Here is a 21,146-nt window from a genome sequence, read left to right as displayed (position 1 = left end):
TCACAAGTTAGCAGTTAGCAGAAAAAATTTGGCCGCCATATTGCCTGTTTACCGTGGGTTTGCATTGTGACGTCATTTATTTTCGTGCGGTAAGCACCGGAAGGTTAGCATGCCTTTTCGTGTGCTTACGGTTAGCAGCGCTATGAAATAGAAGTTGCACAATAAATGCACAGTCAGCACAAAATAAGCCGCTAAGCAGCGTTATGAAATTGGGCCCAGATGTAATCAGGCCTTCCTGATCAAGAAATTGAATTAAGGAGAGCAATTTGCAATTGCCCTCCTTCAATAACATGTATTTGTTAGACATGCTCTTGTTAAACTGTTGTACATGTAAGGAGCGCAGTGGAGCGCGAGCGCGAAGGAGCGCAAGCGCAATGGCAAATTATTGTGTGTGTGAAATACATGTAAATCTTTACTGCACTACCTACCCAGGGCAGACTCAACCTGGCCCAAATCCGCAGCGTTGTTGGTGAAATTGTCGCTCTTGACTTGACAAGTTGAATTTACACAGTCGTACAGGACGTCACAAAGACATTGTTTCTCTCGACGATCTTCAATCACCAATGCTGAAAAAAAAGAATAAAGAGAAAAATGTGTCACACAATCTCACGCAAGTATATTCACTAGCAATTTATGGTATGTTTAAAGACACTGGACACTATTGGTAATTGTGAAAGACTAGTCTTTACAGTTTGTGTATCTCAACATATGCATCAAAAAACAAACCTGTGAAAATTTGAGCTCAATCGGTCGTCGAAGATGCGAGATAATAAAGAAAGAAAAAACACCCTTGTCACACGAAGTTGTAAGCTTTCCGATGCTTGATTTCCAGACATCAAATTCTAAACTTGAGGTCTCGAAATGAAATTCGTGGAAAATTACTTCTTCCTTGAGAACTACGTCACTTCAGAGGGAGCTGTTTCTCACAATGTTTTATACTCTCAACCTCTCCCCATTACTCGAATCAAGAAAGATTTAATGATGATAATTATTTTGAGTAATTACCAATAGTGTCCAACGCCATAAACAACTATCTCCTTAGCCAGTTTAAGCACAATGCAAGATGTAAATGGCACATGTTACAAGGTTTTTTTTGGCTGGTTTGGTTTTTGCATGTAAGCACAATTTTGCTGTGTCCAGCTATAATTTGCATGAGAAGTTACCTCTTTCTCAAAAAATACATTACTTCAGAGGGAGTCGTTTCTCACAATGTTTTATACTATCAACAGCTCTCTGTTGCTCGTTACCAAGTAAGGTTTTATGCTAATATATATTTTGAGTAATTTTGAGCGGCCCCTTATTATCAAACATCTTAACGTTTTTTTAGAAGTAGACCATTTGTGTAAAAAAAAAATAATAATCAGTACTTATAAACATAAAAAAAAACGCTAAGTTATTTCGTCCGTCTTCAGCCTTGTGAACCCAGAGAGTAAAATATCCAAAGTAATGCATGTACGTTAGTGGTGTATTCAGTTTGGAGGAATCGGATGGTGTATGGACCATATCTTCAACGACGCACGATGATCATGAACACGACGATCTGCAATAATACATGGTTCGTTTTAATAGGTAAACTTGCGGTTCATGGGCCGATTTTGATCACTCAAAAAATGAACTATAAAATACTTTGGTAGACAAGAACGATTCGAGACTTATAAACAACAGTATTTGGGCTTATCGTTTATAATCATAATTTGTTAATGGATCAGCAGAACGTTTATTGGAGCCTGTGACTAATCCGATAATCCCTTGCTGACGTAACCCCACACGCAAATCTGGCCTTTTGTTAGATTGTTCTTTGTATCCGGCAGTCATCCATCCACCACCGCTGCTTACTCGCTGACAGTTAGTTTTGTGCATGTGCGAAGTTGTTGACGAGCGCTCTCTTGAGTCAAAATCGTAAACAAAACATAGCCTTTCAACCGTTGAAAACGATCTGGGGTCATCGCGATTTTTGACCAATTAAAAGCCAAGATGGAAAACTAAACATGAATATGCAATGAAGTTAGTTGCGATGGTCGGATTTTGAGTCGAATTGATCCTTCAAAATCTACGTAATGTGAATTCTCTTGTTGAGAAATAGACCTCACACGTAAGAAATATATAACAACTAATGTTTTCCACTCAAAATTGAGAGAGCAAACCCTTTGAAAACAATTCCCTGTTTATTTTTGTAACACATGACGACGTTCTGGTGAAGCATTTTTATCAAGAGTAATGTACACAAGCATTGGGCAATTGTCGCTTTTTGTGACGTGTGCAAACTGTAATAAACATTGTGCATTGTATGCGTTTGTTTAGTTTGTATGTGAAACATGTGGGCCGCGTCAGAAAAACGTTGGTGGAATCCCACTGATTTTAATTAATCTAGAGGGTTTGCTGCTATATAAATGAAATAATTTGATAGAATAATAATTTTCCTCTACAACAAACATTGTTTTAATATCAGGGAAATTCAATTTTACTCACAAACGCCAACAAAACTCATCGTTAAATGCATAGAAACATGCACAAAACAGCGATGGGGTCACTGCTGTGAATAATTTATTTATGTTGGACTTTCTAAAAAACTCGCGCATGCTCAAAACTATTTGGCACTCGATGTAGAGCTCTGAACAGCGGTGCCACGACCAAGTGCAGACGGATATTCATGACTCTATTGTTCGTATGCAAGGTTGTATTTACCCTGTAATTCCTCGGGTGATTCTTAAAATGCCCCCGAGTTACCGCTTGTTTAAGTTTGATTCATCCCTAAACAAGGGTATAGACCGTATCGAATAACCCCTTTGTTGCTATGAAAGTGGACTATTTGTAGGCAAGCCGTATGCACTTCTAAACGCGTACATCAATATTAATTTCATCAGTGAATTGCAAAAACAAATATTTTTTTAAATAAATAAAAAACACCTACTGCTGTCCATGTTGAGGTCTGCCATCACGTTGATTGTAACTTGATACCACTCCGGCCACTTGGGTTCACCGTCCACGGTGCAGCTGTTGGTTGGCTCTGCAACGAACATCTGAGATGGAAATTCCATGGCCACCTTCCTCAGGGTGCTCCAAGATCCAACATAAGCAGACTATCAAGGAGAGAACAAATTTTAATAGTTAGATATGTGGATATAATATTAGTAACCAGATTTTATATAGCGTACCCATTTACCCCTGAGATGTATTATTTAGTCCAATGTGTTATTGGAAATATTGTTTTTAAACAAAATTAGCAGTTAAAAGTATTTTTGCTGAACTCAAAAATCAATGAATCTTAAACTTGGGTGTGATCCCTGGATACACAGCAAACAGTTGTACGGCTTCCGACCGGCACCCCCAAACAAAGATACAATGTACTGAAAAAATAGGGAGACCGCCGACATGGGCCATATACAAGTACCTCAGTTGGTAGAGGGCTGGCACGTTAATCCAGAGGTTGTTGGTTCAAATCCCCCTTTAGTCAATTTTCTTTGTTCAATCCCCAATTATTTAAAGTCAACCCAGTCAGTTTAGCCTTGTGGTTCATTATTGCTTTGAAAATTTAAATTAAATGTGTGTCTGGAATAAGCTTGGGCGATATCGATTTATTTTATTCACGATATATCGCCGATATTCGATATAATCGCGATTAATTAAATTTGACATCCATCAGTCTTCAAACTCCAAGTGAAAGTTGTAGAAGAGACAGTCATAGCATAAGAGAGGTGTTCTAATGACCTATTTTTCTGGTTTTACTCCAAACCAATGGGGTGCAAGATGTCTCAGCTAGCAAATACATCGCAATATTTAATCGATATCGCGATATATCGCAATATATCGCGATATATCGCAATATATCGATATTTCGATTAAAACCAAATCCATCCGATATCAAAATCGTTTCCAAATTAATATCGCGATATTCGATAATATCGTGATATCGCCCAAGCTTAGTCTGGAATTCCTTGGATTGTTTCTGGAGCATTTAGAAATCCAACACGTCATAAAGCCTTCGAATCCACTATGATTTAGTTTCACCCTACGACAATGATTGATCTGTGTAACGCTCCACAACAACAACTACAGGGACTTTTAGTGTCAATCGTTACGTTCATTTCATTTATTTATTCATTTACTTTATTTTTTTTCTGGAGGTGGAATTTGATTCAGTGTTCATTAGAATACCAAACTATTTTTAAAACCAACTACTTTTTGGAAGAATATTTATAGAAAAACAGCATCGTGGCAAAAAAAGCATTTTGTTTAATTTATTTTGATTGTGAAGCCAAGGACTCTCAGCAAAGCGAACTGAACCACTGTTCTATCCAAGAACCCAATGGGGAGAAGACAAGAAAGAAAGTAGTAGTTGTAGTATGGGAGGAAAACCCCTGGGAAATTTTCCATGGGAAAACCCCCAATCTCTGTAGTGCCCCCTGGCATGATTTGAACCGGGGTCCTAGAGGTAGAAGCTTGGGCGATATCACGATATTATCGCGATATTAATTTGGAGACGATTTCGATATCGGATGGATTTGGTTTTAATCGAAATATCCATATATCGCGATATATCGCAATAATCGCGATAATTGCGATATATCGATATATCGATTAAATATCGCGATGTATTTGCTAGCTGATACCCCATAGATTTGGAGTAAAACCAGAAGAATAGGTCATTAGAACACCTCTCTTATACTAGGACTGTCTCTTCTACAACTTTCACTTGGAGTTTTAAGACTGATGATGTCAAATTTCATTAATCGCGATTATATCGAATATCGCGATATATTGTCGGCGATATATCGTGAATAAAATAAATCGATATCGCCCAAGCTTAGTAGAAGGCAAGGAAAGATATCACTACGCAAACCCAAACACCGCGTGGGTTGTTTCACCCGGTTACCATGGTCCAGTGGTTTAGAATGCAGGACTTGCGATCACAAGGTTGTGGGTTTGAATCCTACCAAGCTAACCAGTGATTTCACAATGATTAGAATAAGTATTGACATCTTGGTTACTGGATCACAATTTCTTGATTTGTGCAATTCATAATCATAGACGTTAAACCAATATTTGTATGAGAGAGTTGGTTATTGCCAGCTTGGTGATTATATCCCTTTGTGGGAGCTTGCCGAGTTCCCTTGATGGTAAGATCATCTAAGCAAACAAACACACAATGTCAGAACCAAAATCATTTGTTTCTCTTTGTTCCATTCAATAAAATAATATGTGTTTATTTCTTGGGGGGAAGGGGGGGGAAACACAAGCAGGTTTAAGTTACCTTGATGACTGCCGGTAAAGTAGCATTTCCCTCTGTGATGAAGGTGTCGAGCCATTCTATGGAGTAGTCAACATTGTCAATCGTCACGGAGGTGTTACGAACTGCAACCCAGCCAGCCACCTGATCAAAATATGAAAAGAAAAACATGTTTTAATTATTTTTATCAAGAACTAACAATCCAGATAAAACTGTCGAAGCAAATGAATGAGGTATTTATGTAAATCCACAATGACGAGCAAACTGGCTGCCTAATTAACTTGCTATACTAAACTTGCTACAATTAGCAGAACAAATATGGCACCCATTAAGCAGTTTTTTAAGATCTCTATTTCATGGTGCCGCTCCTGAGGCATTTGTGCTTACTGTCATCATTCTCTGCTTACAGGATGCTTCACAAAACAAATTCTGACAAAGCTATGTAACTGATGAAAGCTCACCTTTATTGAGTTAAAATCATTTTCTTAAAGCTAGGTCCATTTTCATAAAGCATGTAAGCACACAAACTTGCTTAGCACAACAAAATTTTGCTTAGGAAAAAAAAGGTCACCAGACAGATCACACCACAGTTACCATTGCTGTGACTGGTACCTCGGTCAGTTTTTGCTCAGCCAAGAATTTTCTGCATAAAAGCTTTATGAAATTGGTGTTTTCTGCTTCCATACTAGCAGAATTGTTTTCCACTTGCGTTACATGTATGTAAATGGCCCTAGGTTCTGCCTGTTTTTAGGTGGTTCCCAAACTGACTTTGGTGTAATTCTACCGTGCGTTCCCACCTCGACTAATATTCCGCGATGTATGCATTGCCTTTTTCAGTTCGGTCGCGGTATGTTCACACAGCACCAGTTAAGTTATTGTAGCTGTGCAGAAGTCTTCCACGATCTCGGTAAGTTGACAGGTCAGCTTACCATGCGTCCCAATCAGATTCAATTTTGTCATTCTATAGAAAAGTCGCAGTACTTTAACCACAAAAAAGTCCAATGGGAATACAGCTTTCTGGCCGAGTCACACTGCAGCAATAACGAAAACGATAACGATCACGACGCAAAGAGAACGCACTCTATTGGTTGAATGAGCCTGTGCGTATTCTGTGCGTATTCTGCATGAGCAATTTCAACAAATATAATGCGTTCTCTTTATACCTCGTTATCGTTTTCATTATCGCTGCAGTGTGTGACTCGGCCTTTAGTCTACTTACAATGACGTCATCCCCACAGGAGCCGAGGTGCTGACAGCAAGGCAGGGTGAGTGGATCCACAGTGGGTGCTGCGGTCGCTGCGACGGAAGTGCTCCCATTGCAGAACCACGTTACCAGCTCACACACTACGTTGGGCTCACATTCTGCCTTGGTGGTGCAGCTTTGCCCTGATGAGATCATAAACAAAAAATAATTATTCAAACGACAGTCAAGCGATGAGACAAATCACAGCAAAATAGGCACCTCGGCAGATTATTTATTTTGTGTATGCAGACATGAATGTAATTCTTAGTATAAACAACTAAGAAATACATAATAAATTGAGTAGTTTAATAGATGTTAAGAGCCCCTGCCTGTAAGAGTGTACCAAGTGGTGATTCATGGGTTCTCAGATCTTCTTCTAAAAAATTAGAGTGATACATCATCATACCAAACGAATAAATCCAAAATTTTAGTTTGCTGACGCTTTCGGTTTTGGAGTTACCAGTTATCAAAGTTTGGGCCAAAAAGCCCTCGAGAACCGAATAGTACATTCCCTGTAAACACAAAAATGTGCGCCAAGGTCATCCCAACAAAAGTAAAACATTTTTTGAAACCTCCAGTTGGGCTCATAACAAAAGTAAAAAAAAAAAATTGGGATCTCGTTGGCGCATCATGTTACGCGCACCTGAACCTTTGACGAACAGTGCCCTCGTGCCATTTTCAACGCCTCATAACTCAGCGCGCCTATAAGATCCCATGAATTAAACAAGTTCAAATGAAAGAGCTTGCATCCCTAAAACAAATTTAAGTGCAAAGTGCGTGGGATCTCGTTGGCGCAGAGAGATAATAGAGGTCAAAGTTCAAATTTTACCAATATATTGCGTTTTTGCACCTCCGTAACTTCGCGCGCCAACAACAAAAAATTGTTTTTATGGCAACTGGGTATTGGAACAGTTTTCATCTAATGACAAATGAAAAAAGAATCTTGGGATCTCTGCAACTTGCATGTCAAAAGATTTTTTGAAAATTTTCTAAAGTACTGTCATTCCACACATTTTGGCCTAAATTGGCACAACATTCACTTTTTTCATCACTGTAAGCATCTATGCCAATAAGATCCCATCAATGTTTTCTTGTATTTGGTTAAGTTGAGTGTTCCTTAACAGATTTCAATTGAAAAATAATTGGGATCATGTTGGCCCACCAATATAACAAAGGTCAAAGGTCATATGAAACTACACTACTGCCATTTCGGGCGATTTTGCGTCGTCTAGAAATCCACGCGCCAATATGATCCCATTAAGTTGTCTGTGTTTTATGATTATATAGATTCTCAGCAACACATAAAAAGCAAAAACCAAATGGGATTTGAGTGGCGCTAACAAATATTACAGATCAAAAGTTCACAATACATGCCTATACACATTGTACTTATGCATTGCTGTGGCAACTGAAAGTGAGAAATATCCCCCAATTTCAAAATGTTGGCAAACCATGAAGGGGATAGGTCTCCAAAATGAATTTTGGTCAAGATACAGACTGGACTTGTTTTTACAAATGGTGTTAGTTTAATGTTGGTTGGTAACTGTTGCCAAGGTCAAAGGTTACAAAGAATATGGGTGTTTTTTATATTTCCGTCAAGAGCCAACTTCAGAGCCTTTTCAAGATTTTATTTAAAGAACAAGGGCTCTATCATTTCAGTTTGGGACAGCCACTTATAATATCTAGGCACATATGGTTGTCCCAGATTAATTATAGAGCCCATCCTTTTTTGATAAAATGTTGACAGGGCTTCGAAGTTGGTTCTTGACAGAAAATGTATTACAAAACACCAATATTTTCTGTGGAGAGCCAACTTCAGAGCCATGTCATCATTTTATCAAATGAACAAGGGTTCTATAATTAATTTGGGACAATCACATGTGCCTAGATATTATAAGTGGTTTTCCCCAACATAAAGGAAAGAGCCCTTGTTCATTAAATAAAATCTTGAAAAGGCTCTGAAGTTGGCTCTTGACAGAAAATATAAAAAACACCCATATTCTTTGTAACCTTTGACCTTGGCAACAGTTACCAACCAACATTAAACTAACACCATTTGTAAAAACAAGTCCAGTCTATCTCTTGACCAAAATTCGTTTTGGAGACCAATCCCCTTCATGGTTTGCCAACATTTTGAAATTGGGGGATATTTCTCACTTTCGGTTGCCACAGCAAAGCATAAGTATAGGCATGTATTGTGAACTTTTGATCTGTAATATTTGTTAGCGCCACTCAAATCCCATTTGGTTTTTGCTTTTTATGTGTTGCTGAGAATCTATATAATCATAAAACGCAGACAACTTAATGGGATCATATTGGCGCGTGGATTTCTAGACGACGCAAAATCGCCCGAAATAGGCAGTAGTTTAGTTTCATATGACCTTTGACCTTTGTTAAATTGGCGGGGCCAACATGATCCCAATTATTTTTCAATTGAAATCTGTTTAGGAACACTCACCTTAACCAAATACAAGAAAACATTGATGGGATCTTGTTGGCACAGATACTTACAGTGATGAAAAAAGTGAATGTTGTGCCAATTTAGGCCAAAATGTGTGGAATGACAATACTTTAGAAAATTTTCAAAAAATCTTTTGACATGCAAGTTGCAGAGATCCCAAGATTCTGTTTTCATTTGTCATTAGATGAAAACTGTTCCAATACCCAGTTGCCATAAAAACAATTTTTGTTGTTGGCGCGCGAAGTTATGGAGGTGCGAAAACGCAATATATTGGTAAAATTTGAACTTTGACCTCTATTATCTCTCTGCGCCAACGAGATCCCACTCACTTTGCACTTAAATTTGTTTTAGGGATGCAAGCTCTTTCATTTGAACTTGTTCAATTTATGGGATCTTATAGGCGCGCTGAGTTATGAGGCGTTGAAAATGGCACGAGGGCACTGTTCGTCAAAGGTTCAGGTGCGCGTAACATGATGCGCCAACGAGATCCCAAATTTTTTTTTATACTTTTGTTATAAGCCCAACTGGAGGTTTCAAAAAATGTTTTACTTTTTCTGGGATGACCTTGGCGCATGTTTTTGTGTTTACAGAGAATGTACTATTCGTTTCTTGAGGGCTTTTTGGCCCAAACTTTGATAACTGGTAACTCCAAAACCGAAAGCGTCAGCAAACTAAAATTTTGGATTTATTCGTTTGGTATGATGGTGTATCACTCTAATTTTTTGGAAGAAGATCTGCGAACCCATGAATCACACCCCCCCCTAATTTGGTACATTCTTACAGGCAGGGACTCTTAAATTTGCATCGGGTATAAAGAAATTTCATTTTGTTTTTTTACCCATATAGACCAATGTGTGTTAGCACTGTATACTCAGCACCTACCCGAGTTCTGTCTAGCTGGTATGACACTGTTCTAGAATTGCAAACGTTGGGGGTTTCGAATCCCACCCGAGTAATATGCCTCTGATTTGTTCATACATGAGTATAGACGATGTGACCTATGTTTACATTCGAACCGCCCTCTGTTGACAAAACACTGTATACGTCATGTTTTGCCGGGCAAAAAGACGGGTAGTCATGGTAAGATTGCATACACTTTCTAGCTGGCTACCAAAACACAAAGGTTTTGCCCGGCGGTATGCGCGCAAATTGTGTTATGGTTCTCGAGTGACGTCAGAGGTCACATGGTCTATAGAACAGTGCATCCTGGAAATCAGGGTCCATTTCTGGGTTGGAAATTTTTCAAAGGAATTTTATTTGATGTACGGAGCTGCATTTTTTTATGAAAATTTGTGAGGGAATATATGAGGACCAAAACCCACCGTCTTACAACATCGTCTTACAACTACGTGTAGCCAGACAGCCATATGAGTATTGAAACGTGAATGCCTTTCCTTGAAGTTTGCCTAGAACTGGTTGCCTGCAAATTGTCCCAGGTGACATGTCCCTTAGAATTAAGATGATCCAAGACAAAGGTTTGACTTACCCTGTGTGTCCCACACAAACAAGCCCAGCAAGCCAACCTGCATGGAAAGAGAATTTTGAGCATTTTAGTTCAACAATCGTAAATAATGCAAACTAGAAATACATGCAGCACTCCACACAAGTGCTTAAAATAGAATCTAAGTTCCCATATCTTAGGGTTCCAACATGGCGAATTTCACAATACAAGATGTGTGCGAACACGTCCAAAATGTAGGTTTACTCGTATTTTAATTTTTTATTTTTTATATAAATTATGCAAGTCGCCAGACACACAAGGGCTGAAGGCCACTTTAAGGTGTGGGCTACAATTATTTTTTTCCAGAGGCTGTTGCCACCTACTCCTGGGGCTGAAACAGGGTTACCCCTTTTACAGTCCATACGTAATGTATGTACATGTAGGCTTGGCTATCATCAATCCGAAGCCTGGCTGGTAGAGCAGAAAGCACTACCTCCTCAATTGTACGTAGCAAGTGTCACGACCGAGATTCGAACCCACACTCTGCTGATCAAACACCATGACACGCCACAAGTATGCACTGGCTATGCTAAATGAGCAGTTTGGTTTCTGTTTGGTTAGTGGTGGAATGTTTGTCTGAAAGGCGGGTATTTTGAGCACGATTATTGCCATTATCTGGGCCCATTTTCATGGCTCTGCTTACCGCCGAATTCACGATTCCCCGCTTACGTGCAAGCGCCGAATTTCTGCGCTAGCCTTGTAAGCGTAGAATGTCCAATTAACTGGAGTACGCACGCGCAGAAGCCAAAATTCGCCACTAGCCCGTGAAACACGCTTGCCGTAAGCACAGAATTCTCTGCTTCCGTAAGCGCCGATTCTGTGCTTACGGTAAGCAGAGCCATGAAATTGGGCCCTGATTAGTGCAGGGCTATTCATACATCAGAGGTGAAACAGGTTATTGGAATGATTGCAACTATCCAGACCCCACCCCCCCCCCCCTCCATTGTTAATCTGTAATCTGAATTAGGTTCCAAACATTATCTAGACCCAGTAACTGGGGCGCTGTACTACTTTTTATTTGTATTTTGTCATTATTGATCAGACTGATATATAATGAAATTTCAACAACAACAAAAGGAGTTCAGCGCCCCAGTTACTAGGTTGAACATTATCAGACAAACTATTGCACCTCATCCAGAATAACTGAAGAGGTGACTTTCCAAAGAACCAAACATTTTACTAATACCGGTACCAATAACCCAAAAAATTATAAAACAATAACCATGAAAGAAGCTTATAAATAAGGTTATAAAGGGGTAGCGACGAGTTCTTTCACGGCCGTTTAGAACCGGCAGGGCCGTTGCCGTGTGATAAAGGTTGAGCCGGAGGAGGCGAGGGCCTTTTTCACACGGCAACGACACTGCAAAGTTTTAAACGGCTGTGAAAGAACAAGTCACTACTCTGTTTAATTCCCATTCATCAATGCCTTTTAAAGTAAGAAACTCTGTAAAGCTTATACGTTTCCGTATCCGTTTGAGCTCTGTATGTACGACGTCCGTGTGTTGCATTGTTATGACTGAGACGCCTATTTCCCGACAGTTTCGTGAATCTTTCGGGTGCATGCGCCTATAGTCTTGGTGCAACACGTTCTGGTTTTCCTTTCACACACAGCGCGGCCAACTCAACTCACCGACAGCGTCCGCATCACCGTAACAAGAAACGTCCTGCACCAAGACTAGCGCGGAGTATCCGCTCACAACCAGTTATAAACACTGGTCATTATCAAAGGTTTAAACCCCCCCACCTGACACGCTCTCCACCAATAGGAATAGCAAAACTGTCTGAGGTATTTATGCATAAATGATAACAGTAACAAAACAATAATATATCATTCTTGTAAAGTGAATTCCGTCTATGGCAAGATCATAAGATCCCATTGGGATAAATTTCCGTATGGTATGGCGCCACCAATTTTTCACAAATTTTTATAAAAAAGGATATCTCATTGAGGCTCTGCTGATTCTGTTCAGCAGTGTGTGGGTCCGAATCCCGGTCGTGACACTTGTGTCCCTGAGCAAGACACTCAACTATTATTGCTTCTCTCCACCCAGGGGTAAATGGGGACCTGTGAGGGCAGAGATGGTTCTTGTGATTGATTTAGCCGAGTAGTGCATTTGTTCGGTCCTACTACTTGCCTTCAACTCGCCGACTTGCCGTCAACTCGCCGTCAACTCATTAAATTTATATGAAAAATTTATAAATGAGGCACGGAAGTGTAAAGTCTGTACGCTAAACTACATTTTGATTATGGTTTTCGATAAAATTTCATTCACAAAAACGACTTTATGTTGATAAAAAAAAAGTACCAATCATTGACATCTGCGCCAAGACTAATCCATGATAAAAAGCAAGATGGCGGCGACGGTTTCGCTGCTTCGAGATAATTTTTTCACGAGAAAAAAACTCAATTTTTATCCCGAAATATGACCTAAAACTTACGCGAATTCTCTTTGAGCCGATACTTTACAGTTCTATGCTTCTTTTGCGGATTTTTAATGTATATTGGATGAGTTGATGGCGAGTTGACGGCGCAAGTGAGTTGGTGGCGAGTTGACGGCAAGTAGTGGGACCCCATTTGTTGCACGAGGCTGTATACTCCCTAGGGAGCTGAGATGGTTTAAGGAGTAAATTAAGGCCCAGTGACCAGGGGTAATTGTTTGAAGCCCTTTGAGACACCCATTCGAGAGTGAAAAAGCGATATAAACTCAAAATATTATTATTATTAAATAAGATACTATATTATTTCAACAAATGAAAAAGTGGTGGCGCCATACAGAAACTTTTCCGCCCATTGTGCTGTACAGGCATGAAACTGAGGAATTATGAACATAACAATAAAATAGTGTTTTAGTATTGTACTGTAGGCCTATTGTATTCATTTCTGTTGGGTTGTGTTCAGCATGTTCAGATGTCGAAATATTTTGCCACTACGCTGAACTCCCTCCAAGATGCGGAGCGAGTCCAGCTTTTGATTGGCACTTGACTATATTGATGGGGCTAATGTAGACCCAGTAACTGAGGTGCTGTATTCCTTTTTCAAAACTTTGACATTATTGGTCATACTATCCTGGTGTCATGTGTTTTCAGTAGGATAACAGGAAAATTGTTCACAATCAAAAACTAAATTTTTTTTTTCCAAATCATCTATCCAATTTTTTAACAATAACCATTTCACTTCATGGTGTGTTGAAATTTTTGAAGTTTTGGTTTTACGTTGCGAGAGACAGTCCGCCATTAAAAGTGCTTATGCAACCACGACGGTGGAGCAACGTCATATGTTTTCACACCTTTCATTGGTTGGTATTTTATTGAATATTCAGAAGCTAGTATGGCGTGCAAAATAAATCAAAAATATTATTCAATTACTACTTAACAAATTTAATTACATTTTTGTCCTAAGGCATTATGGCTACTATATTAGAATCCAGAGATATCATGAGGCATGAAAGTAAAACACCCCACCCCCCTTGATACACTCACACTTCATAACAATCCTTTTTCCCCCATTTCAGACCAGTAATGTTTGGTTTCAGGATATAAGAAACCAATCTGTGATATTTTCTCTTTAATGTAGACTTAATATTTATTACGCTTATCGGAATTTATTACAGTAATGCAGTAAATCAACAACAAAAAATTGTTGTCATTTTCACTTAAAATATTTTAATATTTTCCCCACATTTGCACACCATAGAATCCCAAATAGTAACCACCTCACGTGATCCATCTAGTGACTAAAGCAGAATGAAACTTATCTAGCAGATAGTAATTTTGTTTTAAACTTTCGAGGTTGGATGATGTTTCTTTGACTCATTTGAATGTTGGCATAATAATGCACTAGTGATTAGTACCAAAAATCAATCATTTTATAAATGTTTGAGCATAACCAACGACAGGAAACTTTATTCTCAGCATGATTAAGCCTGATGAAAATACAGACCGTGAGTAAACTGCATAGCTTCTGTCATCGGTGCAGATTGCACAACTTCGCGGTAAACGGGAATCAAAGTTGGGGACCGAAAACATATGAGGTTCGATAACGTATGACGCTACGACCTACAAGTACTAGTACGGAAAAGTTTCTGTATGGCGCCACCACGTTTTCATTCGATATGAATGAACATAGGGACTTATCTACCTGATTGATATTATCCCTTTTTGTAAAAGTTAGAGAAAAAGTGGTGGCGCCTCACGGAAAGTTATCCACTAAACTTTCCGTATGGCGCCACCACTTTTTCACTCATTTTTACAAAAAGGGATATGTCAATCAGGTAAATTAGATACTATATTATTTTATTTCGAATGAAAAAGTGGTGGCGCCATACGGAAACTTTTCCATTAACTCACATGATCTTCTGATTAACTTCAATGTTTTGAACTAAGAGTAAATTAGGACAGAGTTACCTCGATCGTGAAGTTAAAATATCACCCAGCATGTTTATGTTTACAGCTCGCAGATGTCACAAGGGCGACCTCTGTTGGTATTTGTGATGCATAATGGCTACCAATAGAGGTCGCCCTTCAAGCTGAACAGTGGTTGCGTTTATTTGGTCCAGTTTGTTTGACCATCTCGGCTTGGGTTTTTGAATGGGTGTTGTTTTTGGTTTAAAAATAAGGAATTTTAAAAACGAAAAGATTGTAGTTTGTCATATAGAGAGATACATTGCCTTAAAGGCACTGGACACCTTTGATTGTCGAAGCCCAGCTCAACATTTGCATAAAACTCCAGTGTGTATTATTTGATCTCAATTTGGTCGTCAAAGTTGCGAGATAATGATGGAAGAAAAAAACTTATGCACCTTATAGATGCTTGATATCGAAACCTCAGCTGAGGTCTCGAATTCGATTAAAATACCAGAGTGAGAAAAAAACAACTTTACTTCAGAGGGAGCTGTTTCTCACAATGTATTATACAGCTCTACATTACTCGTTTACCAAATAAGTTTTTATGCCCAAAATTATTTAGCGACTACCAAAAGAAAAGGTTCCTGTGCCTTTAAAACGGCAATGGATTGCGTGCTGACTGACTCGATCCTGTGACCCTTTGTGACCGTATAGGCTCCAGAAGTTATCTTTGTGCCCTAGTTTTGTTGGCATTATACAAAATACAACAACTGAAAATAACGACCATTTATAGTAATAATTGTAGACTTGGGCCTAACTAACAAAAGATACTATACACAAAAAGCGAGTGTACTTTTGTACTCAGGGCCGGCCGGCCACAGGTCAGAAAAAGTCATCCATCATTTTAATTTGTTTAACTTGGACTCATGGTCTACCTTGGTATGTTGCTGAACACACATTCAACACCGTATATCGAATTAACAAAACATCTAGCGACAGGTCTGGGGGTATCAATCTTTATGAGAAATTGGCATTACAGTGGCATTTCTGCGTGGCCAAGTGGAGTGAGGGAGAATTGTGAGACGTGGAGTGGGGTTGTGAGATGGGGGAACTATGGAGGACCAAAAGTGGACAACGCAATTTTCCAATTTTGTGGTAGTAGAAAATGAGAATTTACATTCAAGTAAAACAATTTTTTCAAAATGTTCATTTACTGCTAGCAGAAATTTGGAATTTACTTTTTGCCAGTGACTGGCGGTCGGAAAGTAGGCAACCAAAATTTTCAAATTTGTACTGGTAGAATTTTGGATTTTACTTTTTGGACCAAACCAAAATATTTCAAAATTTCTATAAGCAAAATTTGGGATTTTAGTTTTTGTACCAAACCAAATTTCCAAACTTCTACTAGCAGAATTTGGGATTTTACTTTTTGGACCAAACCAAAATTTTGCTAGTAGAAATTTTGAAATTTGGTTTGGTCCAAAAAGTAAAATCCAAACTAATTTTTACTAGTAGTATTAATTTGGAAATTTGGGTTGTCTACTATTCGACCACCAGTCACTGGCAAAAAGTAAATTCCAAATTTCTGCCACCAGAAAATGAAGATTTTGAAAAAAAGGTTTTACTTGAAAGTAAATTCTCATTTTCTACTATAAAAAAATTGCGTTGTCCACTTTTGATCCTCCATAGGGAACCCATTATGCGTCTCTGTAAAACAGGACCCGTGCAGGATCTATAATGGGCAGTGATCAAGGGCCCAATTTTGTTTGCAAGCATGCTCCCTGCTAGAGCCTTTCTAAACTTAGCATAGAAAAACAAAATTACCAGTAACTCTTCACGGGTTTCGGCAGAGACATTTTCTCACAAGCAGTCATTTCTGCTCAACTTAACGACAAAACCCTTTCGAAAATTAACCGAATGTCTCTGCTGACAGCATTTCAAACAAAAGATACGGCCGCAAACTAACACAGAGTTATTGGTAGAAGCATAACGAACCAGTAATTGTATATTAAAGGCAGTGGACACTATTGTTACTCAAAATAATTATTTGCACAAAACCTTACTTGGTAACAAGTAATGGGGAGAGGTTGATAGTATAAAACATTGTGAGAAACGGCTCCCTCTGAAGTGACGTAGTTTTCGAGAAAGAAGTAATTTTCCTCGAATTTGATTTCGAGACCTCAAGTTTAGAATTTGTGGTCTCGAAATCAACCATCTGAAAGCACACAACTTCGTGTGACAAGGGTGTTTTTTCTTTCATAGTTATCTCGCAACCCCGACGTCCAATCGAGCTCAAATTTTCACAGGTCTGTTATTTTATGCAAATGTTGAGATAAACCAAGTGAGAAGACTGGTCTTTGACAATTACCAATAGTGTCCATTGTCTTTAAGAACCTCCATCCAAAGTAATTAGTCGCAGAAATAAACAAATTAATGGTCAGTTAGAGTCAAGGATTCGTAATGAATCATGGCAATTTGTGCATTTTGAGTTGGTTGAATGGACACGCAGCGCCTGCAACAATTTGGCATTATATTCTAGTGGGTTGCTCCTTCTTGCAGCCTTGAAAGTTAAACTAGGAGGTTGGTGGCCATTGACCTTTCAGTCGGTGCAACAAGAACGCAAAGTGCCAATAGAAAACTGAAACCCAAAGGATGTGCCCCAAAATTGTGTAGATACAAAGATGAGCTGATGGTACTGGTGAAACAAGAAACAAAGGGTCATGACCCGTTATAATATAAACCAATGTAATCTTCGAAGTATTGTATTGTGTATGTCCACACGTTTGACAAAATGGTGTTTTTTTGTCGACAATGCATTTAATATGAAAAGGTTAAAGGCCAATCAGACCGTTGCAAATTGTGGTGCAGCACCCAAATAATATAGGGTAATTATCCTAACACACGCATTAATGGTCGACTAATTACATTTTAATTAATACATGCTATATTTACACTTGCAACGCACAATAAGCGTGGTGGGACGATTTCATTATCGAGTCCGAAATCCGCAAAATGGCCATCACATGCTAGTAGAGACAGAGTCTCTTGCGTCACGCACGGATGCCTTGACTGCAGATAGACCAAACCCCAAACAACAACAACATCGCGGTATTGTCATTGGCAACGGTGAACGCTTACGGTTACCATGGCAATAGGTTGCTCCGTGACGCTGTTCGCCGTAGCTCGCCGTTCAGGCAGCAACAAGCAATGATGGGGGCATTGTCTTCCCCGTTACAAATTAACACCATGATGTGTTTGTGTAAATTGCTACGCAATTTGCAATCGGTTCACAAACAGTGTGTCATTAATTTGCGATGGCAATAATATGTTGACCAAAATCATAGGTCTCAATATAAAAAGGGAGGGTATAGTACTGTTGCTCCGAAATGTATGACTAATACTCTTTTGGGGTAAGAAGCACTGTTGCTGTTGATAATGTTAAACATTTTGAGAAACGATTCCATTCAAAGGAATGTTGTTTTACCGGGAAAAGAAACCTCACAGGAATAGAAACAAAGAGAAACTTTAATACATTCATGATTCCGCAATTCGGATTACAAACTGTGGGCCTTTTGGCGTGTAAGAGAACTGGCCTGCGTCAACCATCCTAGTTAACCATTTTTTTTTTTTCACAGCAGTCTATTATTTTATTTTTTTGTTGACGTCAATGTAGGCCCTACACTCCAGTCAAAGGTAGTAAAACCCACTTTACAGAACCGTTTTTCCATGAGAAATCGATAATAAGTGCCGGCGTATAGTTTTTCACTTCTCTTGAAAACGCAGTACACAAACGAGCACTAAATGTCTTTTATTGTGGTCGCCTGTCATAGCCCTGCATGGTAACTGGCTCATTTCTCACCCGCGCAATTGTGATTTGAATGTCACAATCCCCCTTTAGAAGCTAATTGATGAAATGCTAAATGCAAACCATAGTACGCCCTCAAACTATAGTTGGATATTTTACTCATGCGTAAACAGGTACTTTGTACCGAACGTAATGGCAACATGGTGAACTTAAAAATAGCTTGCTCAATGACGGCACTCTGTGCAAAACCGATAGTTAAGATTCAAATTTTGCTGTAGCACCAGTGGAAAAAAAATCCACTAAAACCTGTTTTTTAAAATTAATGGCAATAAAAACATTTGGGTAGAAGCTTACAACAGCGTTTAATAGCATAAAGCAATTTGGGAACCATTTCACTTCGAAGTAACGCGGTATAATAATAATAGTAATAGTAATATCGAAGTCTTATAGCGCACGTATCTACCAAACGAGGTACTCAAGGCGCTGAGTATATACAAACTTTCAGAAAGACATGTTATTGCAGTGATGAATTGTAAAGCACAGTTTTTTTGTTTTTTTAAAACGCAACTTTTGAAATGAAATTTTCAGATGTAAGTTATATTGTGTCCGTCTACATTTATATAGGATTAAAATAAACGAAAGCTTACCCCCAAAAAACATATCAAAATTATACACTTTGCTTTTAACACACACAGATCCGACGATGAATTGTTGCACAACACGATTTGCCTTTCTTCGCAAAACTGTCGACAGTTTTGCGAATAAAGGCAAATTGTAAACCACCCAGTCCTGCAGCATGGCTAAGGTACAACCTTACGAACAGTAATAACGTGCTCTTGCTTTATAAACCTAACGCAAGCATATAATTAAAACCCAAAGCAAATTAACACAAAGATTCTTGTACAAATTAACAGATGGCGATTAGACGACGACCAAATTGACTGCCCCAGCCCCATTATCATCTCAACCAATGTGACTAATAATGACCAGAGGTTGCATTTCAGGTCATATTATTCTTGTCAATAATATGGAAGGCAAACATTGTGACGATTGAGACTGTCAAATACAACCCTGTTTTGATGTCGACTTCCCCTTATTATAGTAAGAAGTGTTTTTATTAAAGGGGGGTTGATGTTGTTGAGAGTAATTGGTGACGAAGCTGCAAGCCCCACTCAATGTTTGCTTAGAAAAGAAATTTGTAAAGCAGTATTTTCAGCTTTATGAAATTGGGCCCATGGTGGTCACTAAATGAGTGCACCGCTTGTTTTGGATGTATAGACCTTTCTTTTGTTGATAAACAAACCGCCTTGGTTGGCATGGTCGGCCGAATGTTAGTAAAACACTAAATCATAAAAACAGATGTTTTAACCAAATTCAGCATTTTCTGCAAACTTTCAATTCAATAAAATACCTCCGATAATTATTTGTTTTGTTTTTAACAAAATCAACAAATTTTGTTACATTGTTACAAAAAATAGCGATATTTTCTTAATTTGCACTTACGGCTTTCCATAGTTTTGCAATCTGGGTTGGCAAAAACTCGGGCTGTGACGTTGCAAAAGAAAGGTCTATACACGAATTGACCCAAACCTAATAAAAAGTCATCCACCATCTTCCCTTGTTATATATTTGTCTAGGGTACAAAAGCATTCTGCTTCACCTTACACCTAAATGTTGTCATTTATCTGCCGATTACTATTGAAATATTGTGCACAAAATAATATTCCATATCTCATGCTACCGTGTTAACTTGGGTAATTTCAACATTATTATTGTAATGAATGAAAGCATTGAAACAAATGTACTGATTACTGATAACTGACACCATAATAAACAAAAAGAATGGCCAACGAAGCTTGCAATATACACCAACGCAATACCTTCATATATTGGCCTACACCCACGTTTTCCATGTCATCTCCTCTCAACCCCCGTCACCTACATTCCCTCACCAATAAACCCCTTTGTACACGTCATTGTCTCATGACTGTAGCGATTATTACAGCTCATTGTAAATCAGAATGCAGGACCTATTTTAGGTAATACCCAAGGGCACATCGGCCAAAACATCGGTCTATTTTATAGCGTGGCTACGCGAGAACAGTCAGATTCAGGTTGCTCTCATCAAATTTTGAAGGGGAAAATATCGATCTTTTCTGGTGGCAAAAAAACACCGGCAACAGGTTTTGCTTGCCCGTAGATAGAGCAACGGTCTCCCATGACAATCAGAAACCGTGTTAATGAATGGCATTTCCCCTGGAAGAACGTGAGGACATTTTTGACAATTAATTTAAAAATAACAATATAACTAAAACCGAAAATTATGTGCAACTTTATCATAGACAAGGCTGAAAACCACTCTTGACTTTAATAAGCCCTTAAAAATTAAGGATAGCTTAAGGTAAAGGAATGTATTTATTTAAAAACAATTTATTTTAAATCTTCGGACATAACCCTTTGTTGGCAGGGACCATAAAGGGTAAGGCAACAGGTGTGTTTTTTATTTTATTTTTTTATGTAATCAAGGCGATGTGCCCTCCCACACCCCGCCATCAAATGGCATAC

At 38.7% G+C, this 21,146-nt stretch overlaps 1 protein-coding gene across 3 annotated transcripts in view; it reads right to left on the bottom strand.

The window, feature by feature from the left end:
• LOC139940300 (uncharacterized) overlaps positions 1-21,146 on the bottom strand; it is a 77,781-nt gene that overhangs the window by 48,928 nt on the left and 7,707 nt on the right. For all 3 annotated transcript variants that reach the window (XM_071936493.1, XM_071936494.1, XM_071936495.1), the window contains exons 2-6: positions 10,418-10,454; positions 6,447-6,613; positions 5,252-5,371; positions 2,912-3,080; positions 429-566 (exon numbers count right to left, since the gene is read on the bottom strand). In XM_071936493.1, coding sequence (XP_071792594.1) covers positions 429-566; positions 2,912-3,080; positions 5,252-5,371; positions 6,447-6,613; positions 10,418-10,454 — 631 coding nt within the window. The remainder of the gene's footprint in view (positions 1-428; positions 567-2,911; positions 3,081-5,251; positions 5,372-6,446; positions 6,614-10,417; positions 10,455-21,146) is intronic.

The sequence above is a fragment of the Asterias amurensis genome, chromosome 8, assembly GCF_032118995.1.
Source record: "Asterias amurensis chromosome 8, ASM3211899v1".
NCBI classification, from domain to species: Eukaryota; Metazoa; Echinodermata; class Asteroidea; order Forcipulatida; family Asteriidae; genus Asterias; species Asterias amurensis.
Note: the sequence above shows the minus strand (reverse complement) of the source record. Positions and strands in the feature narration are given on the sequence as shown.